General features: G+C 43.0%; 1 protein-coding gene across 1 annotated transcript in view; it reads right to left on the bottom strand.

Moving 5' to 3' along the window:
- Positions 1-10,648, bottom strand: part of DCBLD1 (discoidin, CUB and LCCL domain containing 1) — a 45,351-nt gene extending 34,703 nt beyond the window's left edge. The window contains exon 1 of the mRNA XM_057368987.1: positions 10,309-10,648. Coding sequence (XP_057224970.1) covers positions 10,309-10,558 — 250 coding nt within the window. The 5' untranslated portion in view covers positions 10,559-10,648. The remainder of the gene's footprint in view (positions 1-10,308) is intronic.
- Between the last annotated feature and the right edge of the window lie 6,831 nt (positions 10,649-17,479).

The raw sequence follows: 17,479 nt of genomic DNA on the forward strand, positions 1-17,479 counted from the left end.
CCCTACTCCACATGGAGGCCAGCGAGCAAAGCTGTTGGGGGATCAGAGCCTGTCCTTCTTCCTTCCCACTCCTTCTTCCTTTGAAGAGAGCAGAAAACTGAGTTTGRTTACTTAAATTCTGAATTCAGCCCCCAAAAGTCCGCATTTTCTGAAGAGTCACAGCAGCAAATGGGCACAAAGTGAGCCAAGGGCAGGGCTCTGAGAGCTCTGATGGGAAGCCCCACAAGGAGAAGAGAGATTTGTCTCATCATCCACATTGCTTATACTGAAGTAATAACTCCAGCTTATTAAGAGCTACAATAACAACTGAGTCTAGGAGTTTTGCCTCTGTGTTTGAATAAGACTTGAGTTATGCATAAGAACAGATAAGTATCTAAAAAAGAAATCAACTCCTTTCAGTCAAACTTGTGCCCTCTCTGCTCATGTGGGATAGGAAAAAAGACAAACAAAACCCAAGTTTTCTTGCCAGATGCCATCCAAATCTACTCATRTGGTCTGAAAACACTCTAGGTTTTCATACAACTACTCTGACCTTCATTACAAACAGAATCATACATGCTGCAAACACAAATAGATTCATGCCTTCACTGCTTTCTGAGATGATGGAGTAAAATGCAGTTAAGTGCTTCATCTCTAACCTCTCTGCTGCCAAACCTGGGTGAAGAGCATCAGCTCTTTACTGTGCCATTACAACAGAAGGGACCACGGAACTGGGACCTAAACCTGTCACTTCTGCAGAGAATGGTGAGGTGCCAGAGCTTTGTGCTTTTTCTGCAAGTGTACCTAAAGCAAGCAGGTACCCAAAACAAAGGCAACACCAGAGGCCTGAGGCATCGCTGGGCAGGTGAGCATCCCCAGTCCTGCTCCCCAGCCTTGCTGGAGCCCAGAGCCACAGCCCCTTTGGTGGGGGTGTGGCCACATGTTTGAGGATGTCACAAGCCACTGGATTCACTGCAGATACCATTTACACCAGCCAAGCAAGCTGAGCCCTGCTGCAAAAGTATATAAATCCACAGCAAGATTTTTTCAGAAGTCTGGCTTTACATTCTTCACAACATTTGGTGGATACAGAAAAAAAAACTATTTTCAAATAATAAAAGAAACCACTAAAAATTAAGGCAAGTCTATAATCATCTGAAAAAAAAGGAGTGATTGTCCTCTTCCATGGCCTTTAAATTAATATCTTTTTAAGGGAAGAAGTCTCCCACTTCACAGTGTGCTCTACTGCAAAAGGAAAAACAAATAGCACATAAATATTTTCTTTGAGCTGTATTTTAATTTAACTCCATTAGGAAGTCAGGAAACATTTTATCCTCTGAGCTGCAGCAGTTCCTGAGGACACTTATTTTGCTATTCAAGCTAACCAAGTGGTGGCTCGCAGGAGGGCCAAGAGCAGGAAGAGAAGGTAGAGCAGCAGAAGAAACAAAGGAACACTGTGGAGTGCTGATTTTGTTGCCCAAATTATTYACTTACCAGCTTCAAAGGGATGCAAAAGGAGAAAGAGGTCAAACAAACCACAGCATGTTTTTCCCTCCTCTTCACAGACATTATTTACTGTAATGTCCCTCTTAAAGYAGAAATGAGAAAGAGGCAAATGATCCCCAATTGGTTCCGTGCCRGTTCCATAAATCACAGATTCCCACCACGCGCCCAGCTGCAGTCACCCCCGCAGCCACTGCGGCTGGGAACTGCCTTTCCTCAGGGTGTCCCCTGCAGCCAGCCTCAGGAGATGCTCTGCCTCAAACATATGAAAAGTTATTTTGGTAGCTAGCTGGATTGCCATCATCAAGTAWAGAAAAGAAACTCTGACAACTCTTCTGAATAACTTATCTTGCAAAGTAGCTCACATCCACACCACCATTTCTCAAAGTTAAGAGTTTTTTAGCCATTGCAGCACAGCCATCAGGAGTAGCCAGGGCAATCTTTCCAGCTGTGCTGACCTACATGGCAGTGACTTTGCAGGACTGCTACAACTGACCTGGGCAGCCTTTACTSCCCAGGAAACCTCTCACCTCTGCAGGAGTTCACAAAGACAAAAACCTAGCAAGAGCTGAGATTTMATTTATTTAGCTGCTAAATGGTCAAAAGAAAGCATTAATCTACTCATAAGCAACTCCTATCACCAGGCAGCCAGGTCCACTAAGAGAGAACTTCATGCTCAGCCTGCAGGTTTGGAACCTGAACAAGTAGTAAAGTCTTACTTACACTAACACAAATGTGAACCACTATCTGATTCCACTGCAATCTGTGAAAGACAGACAGTACCAGAGTACATGTCAAAAATAAGTATGTTTTAGTCACTGCTTCCAGGACTGAGGCAGTATACCGAAATGTAGCCTGCCAGAGAAGCGAGCTTCAGTCCTGGAATTTGCTTTTCAGCACTCTAAATACAGCACTCTGGAGCTGGTGGGTGTGAGAAAACTTCTATGCCTTTTTAACTGCTGAAACAAAAGAGATTTGTAATTTATTTATTTATTTACTGCATAGCTGCATTTAAATATTCTTCAATCCTTTCCTTTTATGAAGGTGGCATATTGCTGCGATTGACCACCTCAACATCCTATTGTTGCGTGGGTTTGGACAGATATGAGAATGGACCTACACATGTATGGAAATTTCAATGGAATCTTAAACGCAGTCTCATTTTTGCAAATGGGAAAATGATTTTTTGTTTTCTAAATAAATAAATGCCTAACATGAAATACATGTCCATAGTACGCACCTCAAGTGCAGAGAAGGCACCAAGTTCATGCCCGAGCACTTCTTGGGACTTTATGCTCAGAAAGAACCATGAAGGGCTATTAATAAATGAGAAGTTGGTCACAACCCTCCACCAACCTCCCATGTAGAGTAACTCAGGGCCTCGGTGATGCTTCAGTGCAATAAAGGCTATGCGGAGCAAATATCCCACAAATAGTCCCTGTCACTCTGCCTACAGCATCCCAGAAAAGTGCCAGAGACACAGGGCTTGAGCAGGAGATCCCTCCCACCCTTTGCTGGGCTGTCCTTAGGTTGGAGGGGACATTTTGCCATTAGGGCATCTCCTCCAGTTCTGCTGATTTAAGGCAAACACGCAGTTGGATTTTTATTAAGGGCTTTTCAGGCAAAGTAGGAAATGCTAATCTTAACTAAGAGTCATATCATATATATGCAAATTGTTTGCTCTACTTTCTCCATCTGTTTTCTTCCCAGGTTTTTCTCTTCGCTGTGCTTTACTGGAGATTAACTTACAGTATATTGCACCAAATTTGGACTGTGTGGGAAACATATGCTGCAAGCTCAAGGCCAGACTCGAATATTGGGTTGCACAGGAATAGGAATATTCACAGCAGTGCTAAGGACTGACAAACCCACAGGGACAGGAAATTCAGAGACACCAGGGTAAGGAGAGGCTGAAGCAGTGCTGCTCCAGTTACAGTAGCAGGTGGGAAGGCAAGATTTCAAAACAGTTTTAATTTGGGCAAGAGGAAATGGCTGAACATTACAGAATGAAACCACACACTCCCCTTATTTCAATATGCAATTCTCTGGTTGGTGTCATACAAGTCAAGAAAGATAAACAGTTATCAATGATGGAAGATGAACTTTTTCCTAGAAATCAAACTTGTCCTGACTTACTCAAAAAATCAGGCATTCGCCTTTAATGCCTAGACACCTATGTGGAATATGCAATTTGTTAATAAGGACAAGAAAAAGGATGCCATTTTTCTCCAAGTAAATTATACAAACACGCCATCATCACGAAGGTGTAAATAAAAAAAAAATCTCAAGAGAAAACTAAGTGGTTTGTGATGGACACAATAATTGTCATTTATCAAGAGAAAACTAACTGGTTTGTGATGAAGACAATAATTATCATTTATCAGCACAACAAATGTTATGTCTTTTGACCCAGTGAACCCAGTGTCTAAAAAACAATTCCCTCCATAGTTACTGCAAACTAACAACAAATGGCTTTTTGCAACTCCAGTAGAAAAGAAACCAAAATTTAACTGAACTAAGATGAAACAATCAAAGAACTACTCTGACCTGCTGCCCTGAAAGCAAGAAATGCCTTTTKTCAGTATTGTCACACAACCAGCCTGCTTGATACTGATCCTCAAGGTACGAACCAAAATGGTACATGCAGCAGCTCCATAAACTAGGAAGTTGTGTGATCTTCCCAGTTCATTGCATTTACCTATAGCTGTTGTGAAAGATATTTTAARTTTAAAAAATAGAAAGAAAAGCAGCTACATCATTTACTTAAGTACTACAGTGTTGGCATGTGACTCACAGCATCATTTCTGTGTCCTCTGACATGTTAATGAGACTGCATAAAAGACATTTGCTAATGGATGTGGAAAACAGCACAGAGCAATAYATTTTATGCCACCCTGTGTACACTACTCATAAACTGAAACTCCATAATTTCATTTTGACCAGAGTWTTTTGATTAGCAGTATTATTAAACAATCACACTCCCAACTTTTGAAACAGGATACAGCAGAAAGGTCTGAACAGTTTTTCACTGACTCAAGAGTGAGTATCTATCTCAGTGAAACTGCTCAGTTTATTTTGATACAGTTTTATTTTGCTTTCCACCTACAAAACACAGCAACTGAGTTTTACATAAAAAACTGGATTAATTTTCAAAACACAATCATTACCAAGGACCATGAGTTTAACCACATCCCTCCTCTCCCTGCTAAAATACTACTAGATCAGTAAGTGCTGACTCCTTGGGTTTGAAAATCTTAATACTTATGACCACCCAAAAACCTTTCAGTAGCTTAGAGGCATTTKAACTTCTATTTCCCTGTAGCATGCTGACACAAGAAATATGGGATAATACAAACCCCTGTCTTTGGGAGAAAGCTGAGACAACAGGGAAGGAAACAGCTCAAATGTGAGCCATGGACCTCACCGCTAAAGCATCCCAGCAGACAGAGATCAACAGTATACCCGAATTTATTCCAAAATAATAATATTTAAACAAGTTAAAATATATTTTTGCATATCTGGAGGACAAAGTGTGGACTTTTGTTGTTATGAGTTTGTTTTGCAAGTGAGGCATGGCTAACTGCTGAGTCAAAGCAACACACCAGCACAGAACTGGTGCGGCACCAGAGCAAAATACAAGTAGTTCCAGGCAGAAGCCACACATCTCCCTTCTGCACAGTTACTGCAGCTGCAACAACAAGGCTCAGGCATGTAACAAAGCCATTCTGTTCGGGTGGGTGAAGAAATCCACCTATGTTCCAGTTTTTTGAAGTCTCTGTTGCTACTCCATGAAGAAAAGTTTTGTTTGATTTCTGACAGGACACACACAGGCCTTTGTATAGCATGAGGGATCACATCCAGGATTCCCCATGTGTTTTTGTAATTTGAAATAAAACAAACAAACAAAATTTTTATTCAGTAGACATGAACATCTGGAAGATGACATCAACATGACTTCAACTTTAATGTCAAAGCACCAGACTGAAATCCAATATTGTTGAACTATTTGTGGTGGAAACACCAGAAACTTGAACATCATGGAAAAAAAAGTGTGATGGGTACAAGGTTTCTGCAGCAACTGAGGGAAGAAACAATGCTTTAGAGCTTAATTAAATGCCTGATGAACACTAATGTACTTACAGAAGTGACTTGGGCCAAAACATGTGATGYTAAATATAAAAATGAGCACCCTGGTCTTGTAAGAGGCCTGGATACTGGGTTTCTAGCCTTGCCCTGCTCTGCTTTTCCCATTTATTCTTCCATCCCTCRTCATGGTGCTTGAAAATACCTTTGAAAACACCCAGCTTTTTGGAGATGGGCAAATACTGCACAGCTTGGGTGCACTCATCCTTCTCTCTGCCTGTGTGGGGGAGCAGAATGGAGCTGCCACCAGACAGCAACTCTGTCCCATCAGGGGAATGGAAATAATGACTGGGACAGTAAATCTTACTCAAAGAGGATGAGAAAGTACCACCAAACTAAGCCTTCATGTCTTGGAAGGAAACTCCTGAGAGGCAAGTCCTGACTCTGTCAAAAGAAGAGATGGAGAGAGGCAATGAAAGACCAAAATGCTTCCTCTCCTCAAAACACTCAGCTCCCAGGCTTAATTATACAGGATCAACAATCCTAACCAAAACTACTGGCAGCCTCTCTATGTACAAGCACACAGCCAACCTCAAAAATGTGGCTTTAGCACTCATACAATTTTTACAGACAAAAATCAGTTTAATTAGGTAGTTTGTAATTTCTTTTGAAAGCAAGAATGAAGGTATCTGTATACTCTCAAAACTAGTCAAACCACTACCCTTTTTATTTAAACATCACTATTAGCTTGTCCCAGTTTGAAGTTTCCCACTCCCAGTTGTAACACTAGTTAAACCTTTCGGGGAAGTTCTGTGCTCATTCTTATGCATTGCTATTAATATTTTTTATTGCAGTTACTTGGGATCCAACACCATTCCACCGAATCCACTCAGAAGGATTTTATTTTGATTTTGTCTGGCTTGTTTTATTCTTAGCAGATGGTGCAAACCCATATGTTGATGAGTACATGCCACAGGAGAGCATCTGATCCGATAGAGCCAGCCCCAAACTACAGCGATGTCTATGCTGAGGACTTCAGTGCCTGCCACCACACAGGACCACACTTCTTGGCATGGTGTGTTAGCTCAGATGGGCTTCCAAAACTACACTAGTCCTGGTGCACAAGACACTTTTGAAAAGGTACCTCAGGCATCTCTATACAGCAGCGCGACCGCCCGCAAAGTTGGCGTTTTTTCAAACTAATTATTACCGTGCTACCCACATAACTCAGGTGGACTAAAGGTGACACAGTTTTGACAAATATAAATGGAAATATTTGTGCATATGCAAATCAACAAATAATTKTCATGAAGTGTGATTCAGCAGCCATGCCGGTAACAACTTTCCCAAAGCATCTTTTTCTCCCTGCATTGTCAGCGAGACCCCTGCYGGCCTCCCTGTCTTTGATTTTGTTTGAAATACATCCCCTGATAACCTAAAGAGAAGCACATACAAAGAGCTTAGAGCTATTTATAGCAAAGTCTGTGTGACTGAAAACATTGCAGTTTTCTTGTGGTGGGTACGCACATTGCTTATGAACTGCAACTGGAAAACTGTTGCCTCCCTCTTTAGCAATTCTAGTCAGCATTCCCAAGGCAAGAGAGAGGGAGCCAAGGAAGGAAAYAGACATAAGGACAAAACGCAAACAAACTGAAAATTTACCAATCGCTTATATTCAGAAACTGAAGGGGGGCAGGAGGGTGGGTACAAGAAAGAGTCGTCTCAATCTGCATTTCAAACTGCTGGAAATGGGCATACAAAATGGATTAGCACGATCACACCAGTATTCTTCAGCAAGGGTTTTGTGCAAGCCCCTGAGAACAGGCATAATCTCTTATAATTACTGGATACACTGTTGTCACATTAAATAACAGCCTTTCCTCAAAACATTTAAAAGCCTATTCCCCATCGATCCTTCCAACTGGGCATTGGGTGCAACTGTCAGCAAATCCAGGAATATGGCAAGCAGAGCTCACTCCTGGATGCTGATCTACAAATCCCACATGAACTAGTTTCATAGCTGTGCTTTATTTGAAGTGAAAATAAATGACGTACAGCAAGAGCARTGGCTTAAATCTTGTACTTAATAGATTAAAATCCCACATTCCTCTTATGCCTTCCTACAAACAAACAACCCTCCCATCATTTTTAAGTCCTACTGGCCAGAAATGTGATAGAAAAGTCAAAACTCTGAAAAACTCTGATTTCTGCTGTCCARAATTAGGTGGTTCAAGGTCTTGATCAACACCAGAAGAAGAAACAGGGAATGGTAAAATGCAAAGATAACATGTTCCGGTTTGCCTCAATTGTGCCTTGGGTTTTAACTACTGGAGGAGATTTATAGAAGAGATACCAGAATACGGGATGGCTGTGTGAGGATGGCAAGCAGGGAACAAGGTATATTTTGTAGTTGTCAGCAAAGAACTGGCAACTGAAACCCCAAGAGAAGGTCAGTGTATAGCAGAATAWAAAGAGAAAAGAACCACCTTTTATTATTAATCCCAAAGCTATATTACTCATGGACAGTCATAGATGTAGTATTTGTTCCCAGGTGAGACCTACTAAGCCTATAAATATTTTTTAATTAAAATMATTTCCCTTAACGCTCAGCCTTTCTTATCGTTATTTTACGGACAGCAAAACCCCATGCTCATAGATCCCTAAGACAACACGCATATTTAACACATTTTCAAGAACAGATAGAGAGCTGACACCCGGACTCTACACAACCACGCTCAGAAATGAGCCATGAAATAACCAAGCCACAGTGAAAAAAAAGTCTTTCCTTAATRTGAAACTGAAGCAAAAGAACAGAAGCTGTAACAGCCACTTCATTCTTGTTCTGTAGCACCTCTCAAGAAAAAGTTCAGAGGAAAGTGAAGGCTGTAAGCTGTGCATAATGAGCCAGAAACATGTAATGCTTCACTTTTTAAAATCTTTATTTTAAAATCAGTACACTTAAACTAGCGCGCTTTCTTTGAACCAGCTGGTGGGAAACACCAGCGGTGACGAGATACGGAATCACCTGAAACTCGAGCCTGATTCACTCTGGCACTTCTCCTGCTCCATTACAACTCCTAAATCAAGTCAAGAAGCTTGTGTAACAGGAAGTTTGTATCCACTTATCTTTATCTCCTTTCTCCACTGGTGTGACTTTAGAACACTTAGCCCTTAATTTATAGGATAATAGTAATAAACAAACAAAGAGGAACTTCCCCCATGGAGAAATGAAAGGGGGGGAGGGTGGAAATCAACATCTTTTCTGCTTTCTAGACACCGGACAGATTATCTTGTAAATCTGAGTTTGGTCCAAAGAGAACCAGGTAAAATATTACTTGTGTTTCCATTCTCTTGATTTGATGGCAGAAACTTTTTTAACACAAATGCAAGAGAAGGGCTTCTACCGAATAACTTGGGAATATGGGCAAGAAGGGATACTCATAGTTACTACTGTATGCACCAAAACCCCCTGAAATCCCAGCAGATTTACTATTACTCATTTGCTCCACAAATGACTTTCTTCTCCCTGATGTCATTGCGTGAGGGACAAGGATAGGTGAAGGAGAAAACAAAAAGAACTCTCAAAACACTGATGAAAAGAAGGGACTGAGGGAATAKTTTTTCTTTGCTACATGTGTTTCTTGGAACGTATCAAATTGGAATCCCAGCACACTAAGGACAGAACAGCAAAGCTACCATGAAGCTGGCAAGTGGCAACACGACTCATACCAACTTCTCCCTTTTGTGRAGACGCAGATCAGAAATCTCTTTTAGTAGGAGGTTATGGGAACAACAGGTTCCAATCAGCCAAAGTACTTTCTGCCAATGCCTGTATACAATGCTAATGAACAGCACCGGGTTCTGGAGTTTGCAGCCAAGTYAGAACATTAATACGGGACTCATAAGTTATCTGAATGCATTGTCAATCTCATTATGATACTTAGTTTCCAGTATTAACTATTTTATCGGTAGCTGCCMCTTAAGTCTTCTAAAACTGATGCATCAGGCCATGCAATGCAACAGCCAAAAGGTTGCAACTCCGCGGTAGGAGATGTCAGCTGTACTTGTAATTTACACAGGACACTTAAAAACAGGGGGTAAAGAGAATAGTACGCGCACCCTAATTGCAACTGCACTATCACAAAAGAACTCGAAACATCSCTTTGAGATTCCTGCGAAACTTTGTCCCGGCACGAGTGTGGGCATTTCACTTTGTCACAGAGGGAGAGCAGAGCTGCCTGTACCCAGCTGCGGGACAAGGGCTGCCGGCCCCGGCCCCGGTCCCGGCCGGAGCAGACGCGGTGCTGCCGGTGACCGAGCGCCGCCCGCCGCGCCCGGGGCTCCCGCCGGGGCTGACGAGGCGCGGCCACAGCCGGGCGCCCAGGTGGCCTCTCCCTGCCTCCTGAGTGCAACTTGCCAGGGACTTTTTCGCCACTCATCTGACTTACTTAAAAAAATAAAAAAAAAAAAAATTCCTAATTTACAAAGATCAAGAAAGTCGTAGTATACATTTACCGTAAGGCTGGTTACCACTTTAATCTCGCAGCTACTCAGACACAGGGATAAACCCGGCGAGGATTAACCAGGTCAGCTATATACAGCCCCGAGAGCAGCTCAGGCTACGCTCCCGCCGAGCAGCGAGGCGAGGACGGCGGGGCCAGCCCGCAGCACCCTCCGCTCGCCCCGGCGCGGGGAGCCCCCGGGGCCGTGCCCGCCGACCCTCCCGCCCGGCCCCGCACTCACCCAGCGTCTCCGCCCGCAGCCACAGCGGGGCCGAGGCTCCGAGCAGCAGCGACAGCAGCAGCGAGGGGGCGGCCCGCGCCCCCCCGGCGGGGCCCATGGCTCCGGCTCTCGGCGGGGCGGCCAAGGCACAACTTCCCCACTTCCCTCCCGCTCCTTTCTCTTCCTCTCCTCTTCCTCCTCCTCCTTGTGGTCGGGGCGGCTCCGGAGCCAGCCCGCGCTCCCGCGGAGAGGGGCGGCCACCTCCCGGCATCCTTCCCCCCCGCAGGTGTTTCTGCGGAGGYGGAGAAGGGGCCGTGCGGGGCTGCCTCTGGCCCCGTGCCCCGCCGGTGGCTGGGCTGCAGCGCTGCCGCCTCCCGCCTCCCCGGCCTGGGGCTGGGGGTGGAGAGAGGAAACGGGAGAAGGGGAAGCGCCACTATTCCCATTGGGCTGCCGCTCGGGGTATCTCCTCCTCCTGCCGTGGACCGAGGGGCCGGCGCGGCCCCGCCGCCCCCTCCCCTCGCCGAGTGCTGCCTCTCCCACCCACCGCCGCTCCGGGGTGCGGCACCGGGGTCGGGGGGTTTCCCCAAACCTTGGCAKCCCCCAACATCGCCTGCGAGCCCCCGGAGCTGGCAAGACGCGTGCATGCTCACATACATATATACACCAGCGTGTGTGTATAGATATGTTTTTGAGGAAACGGGATTATTTTGCGGTTTGCTGGCTAATTCCCCGGCGTGGCTCCCGCTGCCACAGACACCGCAGGGCGGACACGARTGGGGCCGGCGGGCAGCGCTGCCGGACGGGGCGAGCGGGAGCGTTCGGCCCCTTCAGCACGGCTGGGGCCGTGATCAGGCTTCTCGGTCCTGTAACCCGCTCCCGAGGGGGTGTCTACACGCAGGGTTGCAAACCGCGTGGTTAACCTGTGCCAGCTTTTGTGTGTTACAGCTGTGGGCTGAATTAAACACGAGTTTTTTAAAGCATGCTGTGGGCATCTCGGTGTCTGGGTGAGACCTTGACTGTCCAGCTCTGAAGAACTGTGGCACTGGCAGGATGGTACATTCATGRTAGAGGGCCAGAAGCCGCAGGAGACCTGCGTGTTAAGCAGGCCCCAGTGGTTTGTTTGCTTTTTTAAAGTGTGCTGGGGGCATGGAAGGTGGCCTGTCTGGCTCTGTACAGTCTTTTCAGGGATGGGTTGCTGTGAGACAGGTGGATTCACACTGCTGGCAGGTCAGGGACGCTGTGCTGCTATGCTAAAATGAAGTACAGAATTGACTTGTATGTGATAGAGACAAAATGGTTAGATTTTATATTATGTTAGAAAAAGTTGAGTTTAGTAAACCTTCATTCTAATTGAGCTCTTGTTTTGTAAGTGTTAATGTCTGTTTTTTAACTTTTCAGACACCATATGTGATCAGGCATATTTTTTGCCTTGTACCCAGTACATTATATTCTTGGTACATGTATTTAACACACGTTGTTAGTATTTGAGTCTTACCCTTCTTTTCAAAGGAGAGTTTGAAATCAAGACTAAAATGTTAGATATGGTGTAAGGCTCTTTGAGTGTTCGCTAGTGCAGCAGTTTGGTGGTCAGACTAATCCTCACCAGATTTTGCCAACAAAGGCCAACATCTTTCTGGTTGAAGGGGATTGGGATGGATCACTCTCTTCAAGACTCTTAAGGCTGAGAGTCCTTTAATGAGGAATGTGTCCATGTGAATATAAGTGGCATGTTTTCCTACTTGTCTCACAGAGCATCAGGAACAAAGCCATACAAGTGATGGCAGTTATGGARAGGAAGGGGCCAAAAAGTCAAACTCTGCAACAGCCTCAAGACAGGATTTAAACACCCCACACAATTGGTGGGGGGAGGAAAATAGTTTTTCCTACACCAAATACTGGTTCAAAACCTACAAATGAGACTCAACATAAATTGAAACATGAGGGGGAGAAATGAATAGGACAATACATATGTTGCAAAATACAAATCAGCTTTGAACGAGTGGTAGTTAYTGAAAAGGAATATAACATATGAGTGTGCATTGTTTTACATTAATCTCAACAGGCAATCAAAACCAGTCACTAGTACCTGAGTTGGTACTGGGAATTCGACTGGTTTGTATTCACCAACTGAGATCTAAAATATATTCTCTAATAATAATGCCAGGTTCTGGTTTTATTTCTTAGGGGTTATCATACATATTGACAGAACAATCCTGCAGGTTAATGTCAATTTTAAACTGGCTTTGGTGATCTTGGGCAATTTAATGCGCAAAACACTTTGCCATGGAACTTGCAGATAATGTCACTAGTGCTGAACTCTCCACAGAACCTGGGTGGCTGGTAATTGAAGTTAGCAGCCTTGGAAGGCCAAAACTACTTTTGCCTGTCACACACCTCTAGAAGGCTCAAAACAAGAGAGAAGGCTGGTTGGCAGATACTGTCAAAGGAGGCTTTCTTCATCTCCTGGGAGCTGGAGGCTCRGCAGTGTCCTCTGGGACAGAGATGATGATTCCATTCACAGTTATTTTTRTTTCATGGATTTGTAGTGAAATGATAAGTCATGCCCTTGAGACCGGGGCTGTAAAATGTCTGGGAGTGGTATTTGTTTTCCATTCATGGCTGATACAGGAGACCATTAGTGGAGGGAAGGGCTTGCAGGCTGCCTTTTCAACCTTCTCACCAGCCTGGGCTCAGCAGGAGCTGGTCACTTATCCAAGGCCACGTGTTTCCTGTTGCAAATGTGTAGTGCTCAGGGGGAAACCCTGCTCCTCTCACAGGTGTTGGGAGCACAGCTTTCCTATTGACTTCAGTAGGATAATAATAATGCAATCAGTGGAGTAGCTTCTGTATTATTTATTTTGCTATTAAATTCTCATTACTATGCCCTCTCCCTGTCAGTTTTCAGTATGCTGTAGGCAAAGAACTTACTGTCAGCTTCCAAGATTAAATAATCATTAAGATGAATGAAGTAGTTTATAGCTCTCAAAGTTGTTATTCAGCAGGAGGACTTGTGTAACCCTCGTCACATTGCTACATTGGTTCATGTGTACTTTTCCAATTTCCCTTTGTAAGGAGAAGAGTTAAAACCAGCTTTTAAATAAATATCATTTTAAAGGCAAGTGCTTTGTGTTAAGGCAAAAGATTTGTTCAGAAATCAGGCATACATTGAGCCTGACKGATAAGTTGTCACACAACAGGAGCTTCACAACACAAAAACTCCCTGGCAAATTACTTTTGACAGCTTAATGCAGCCGATTTTGGTCACTAACACTGACTTAATTTGGGAGAGACCTGATTCACCCAAACATATAATAACTTTCTGGCATGAGCACGTGCCTTTCCCTTACAGGTGATTTTCCAAGGGTGTGAGTTAGGACTATTCTGTGTGTGTGCTGCAAATGGTAGTAACTGAGTCACCCACAACTAGATAATGTGTCTTATTATTCATTATATGGTTACCTTTACTGTGCAGCCACCTGCAAATGAGCAATTGAGTTTTAACTCCACAGCTCTTTGACCTCAGGATGAACAAGCAGCGAGAGAGGACTTCAGAACAAAATCAGCTCAAAACACTTTTGAAGGTGGATGGTCTGTATGGGGACATACCCAGGTTTCATTTGTAGACTTGTACAGTCTCTAGCTTCATGGATTTCCTTTCTTGACCTATACTTTTTATATACTGTTTCATAATTGTATATAACACAAGGAGAAAGAGCTCCTGCTAAGCAGACCTAAATATTCTGATGAGTCCTTGTGTTCCTTGTGTGTTGTGAGACCCGTAATTTGACTGGCGCAAGGAGCAGGGGAGGAAAGAAAAACACACTGCAGAGTTCACCTTAGCTTATCTTGCAAGCTTGATAYTGTCTGTTTACATTGTTTCTTTCAAAAGCACTTTGTTCTGTACCGGTTCTAGGAAAAAAAAAATAGAACCCAGAACATAATTTACAAAGATGTTGAAGTTTCATCTTAATGGAGCAGTCTTGCTTTTGTGCAGCTAACAGGAGAGCTCCTGTTCTTAGTAAGTGGAAAGCATTTTCTTTGCACAGTAGAAGGGGGAGGAATTGAAAACACAATGAGGTGGAGACGACCTGAGGTTACAAATTACAAAAAGCAAGAACAATTCTAGACATTGAGAGGTATGTTAATCTCTTCATTAGCAGAAGGATAGCTTGCAGATTGAGAGGCCTTTCAGCAGTCTTTATACATAGGCCAGGTTTTGCATTTTCACTGGGGCAAAAKCAAGTGGTATAGTGGATAAAACTGAGAGCAAAATGCGCTGGTTGCTGACCTCTGTGTATTCAGGTACTGTGTTCTGCCAGAAGTATATGTGGTTACACAAAAATTCAGAAAATAAAACATATAAAGTAAAAGCCTGAGGTGTGTCTAGATGCAGAATTTGTATACGCTATGCAAGGAGTCTGCTCTGTTAAAAATAACGAGAAAACAGCCAAGTCAGTGCTGTCACAAGGCTGTGTGATGGCTTAGGAAGTTCAGCAAGTTCCTTGAGACACACATGAATTATTCTGTGTGTGTAGAGGATTTAATGGACACCGTGCTAAGTCRTTTTTGTTGCTGGAATCTAAGGCCTTGCCCATGGAGCAACAAAGACWTTTCAGCCTGTGTAACACCACCCTCCCCTCCCCTAAGCTCTGCATAGCATTAATCCAGCAGGAGATGGACTGAGCTCCGGGACTCCTCTGTGTTTTCACCTAACTATTGTTGCCCAAAAGGTCTTACCTGTTTCTAGCAGACTAGGACTGTGCTCTCCTACTCAGAGCCAGCCTGAGTTCTGGTCAAGTTCATGCTAGCAGCTTCCCTCCTTGCTCAGTGAAAATGCCCAGGGGGAAAGGAGTGAGTAGAACAACATTTCCACTTTTCAAGTAGCTCTGAGCAAGTAGCTAAGAGGATATCATGACCTGGTGCTTCCTCAGTACTTTAAGGCAAACTTTAAGGCAAGAATCAGACAGACAAAAAAATCTTCTGATAGAAGAAACAGTTTAACTTGCACTAACATAGGTCACTGACAACACCCATATGGATGAGGTGGAACTACACAGTGTCATTGTGCAATTACACTGGTAGCAAAAATCCCCAGGGGGAAGAGACCATAAATATTCTTAGACCTTAAGAACATGGGAGAAGAAATTACAGGCAATAAATTCTGGGAGAGAAAACTAAAGCCTGCAGCAGGCTTCAAGACTTTTGTCTTTTAGCAGCAGCAGAGAACTATAGGCCTTGTCTGGGTGGGAGTGATAGCAGGGCTCTTYCCAGCACCGGCAGGGAATGCCTATGGGATAATTGGATGCTAAGAGATAGGCARCCTCATTCACTACAACAACAGCAGTTGGGTGTAACTCTAATGAGAGTCATATAGGGGATGAATGTGCACTTTTCATCACTTTAATTGCTGTAACCCATCCAATCATGTCACCTATTATGATGTAATTATGAGATCAGGTTGAAGACTAATCATTTGTCCCACTGCCACATATTTTGCAGTTTCTCACAGCTGCTTGGTAGTCTTAGGTCATAATTTTTCATACTTTCRAGGAAAAAGAAATAAAGTTGCTAATCATCTCGATTTTGAACATAATCAACCAAACATGCTATGCTGCTGCAAGAAATATGGGGCAGAATGTTCCTTTTCATTTAAACATATTGTTTTAGGGTTGCCTTGAAAAATATTATGAGCTAGAGATTCWTGACACTCTTTGTCAAAACAGAGCCTACTATTTTATAGCTTACTAGTTGGCAGCATCCTTGATCATTGTCAGTGACAAAGCTCTCATTGTTTTTATAGGTGTTTTAAAGAGATATTGTGTTTCTATAAGGTATTTGTCCTCATACTTTTAAAAAATGTCAATTTTTGCCCATTAATACATAGGTAGCATGTAATTTTTAACTGTAGCATGTTGGGGATTTTCAAGAGGGAGTTCACAGCTGAATTTGCACAGTCTGCATTTTTTCCATTGGAAACAAGTCGTCTTAATCATTTACTCACRTTTATGAGGTGGCAAGCATGAAGGAGCTAAGAAATTACTTGTGCAAAATATGAAGCAATCCTGTGGTCACTTCCAGGAATAACCAAATATGTTTGAATCAAAACTCTTTTAAATAAAGTTAGCAATTGATCTAGTTATATTCTTTCCCCAAAGGTGTTGAAGGTGAATGCAAGGAAGCAGGGTTTGACCATTTCTAATATAGAAAGTGTGGCGCTTACGTACATTGGTGAGGGCAGTTTATGTGCTGGTTTACTGATCATGATGTCCCTGGCTGTGTAAGTAAGGGTTAAGAGAGCTGAAAGTATAAAAATGAGCTGAGTCACTGCTTGATTTGAAAGAAATAATACAGTTTACTCCAGATGCAGCTTATCTTCCTAATTTCAAATGCTCATGCCATATTGCTGTTTTCTTGCAGGGTATGATACGAACTCAGGGTGAAAGTCTCAGGAGTTGGAAAAGTAAGACCGGAGACAGCCTTCTTTCTCTTCAGTTCATTTGTTTCAAGAGAGAGGGATGAAAATCATGCTTATTAATTTAGCAATTACGCCCCTCCCTGTGCTCTCTTCAGGCCCCGTGGAAGCCTGCACAGAGTAAGCCAGTTATGCATAGTGGAAGCATAGCCCATAAATCTGCAATAATCATTATGTGTGGAGAAAAAGCTTCTTRTGCAACTTTTCTACATAGCATTGGGCCATTACACCAATGAATCACAAGGTCAAATTCTTGTAATTCATAACTGTCACAGCTGCASATTACAACTGTATATATAGTTTAAGGATTCACTGTGAATTGCTTTTGAAGCCAGGCTATTTATTAAATGTAAAAGCCTGATCAAATGTAATCTATCTTTGTAAAAACCTTATTGCCTTTTTGCAAATTTATTTTTAAAAAAGTGGGCTTGAGTGAATATTTTCTCATATTTTAATTACTTTAATTACATTAATTTTAATGTATTATTGTGCCTGTTTATGAACTACAAAAACTTAGAGACTGCCTTATGTTCCTTGTCAAAGATAACTGCACAACAAAAACTAAATATAGCATGTTGCTGAACACTCAAATCAGTTTTGAACMTTCCTTCTTCATGAGATAATAAATGATCAATAATTGAGATTTGTTATCTAAACCTAAAGTTAGGTTTTTATGGACAGTATCTTTTCTCAGATACTCCTTTTCAAAACAAGAACTTC

The sequence above is a fragment of the Malurus melanocephalus genome, unplaced genomic scaffold, assembly GCF_030028575.1.
Source record: "Malurus melanocephalus ecotype Western Australia unplaced genomic scaffold, MMel_1.1 scaffold_100, whole genome shotgun sequence".
Taxonomy (NCBI): Eukaryota; Metazoa; Chordata; class Aves; order Passeriformes; family Maluridae; genus Malurus; species Malurus melanocephalus.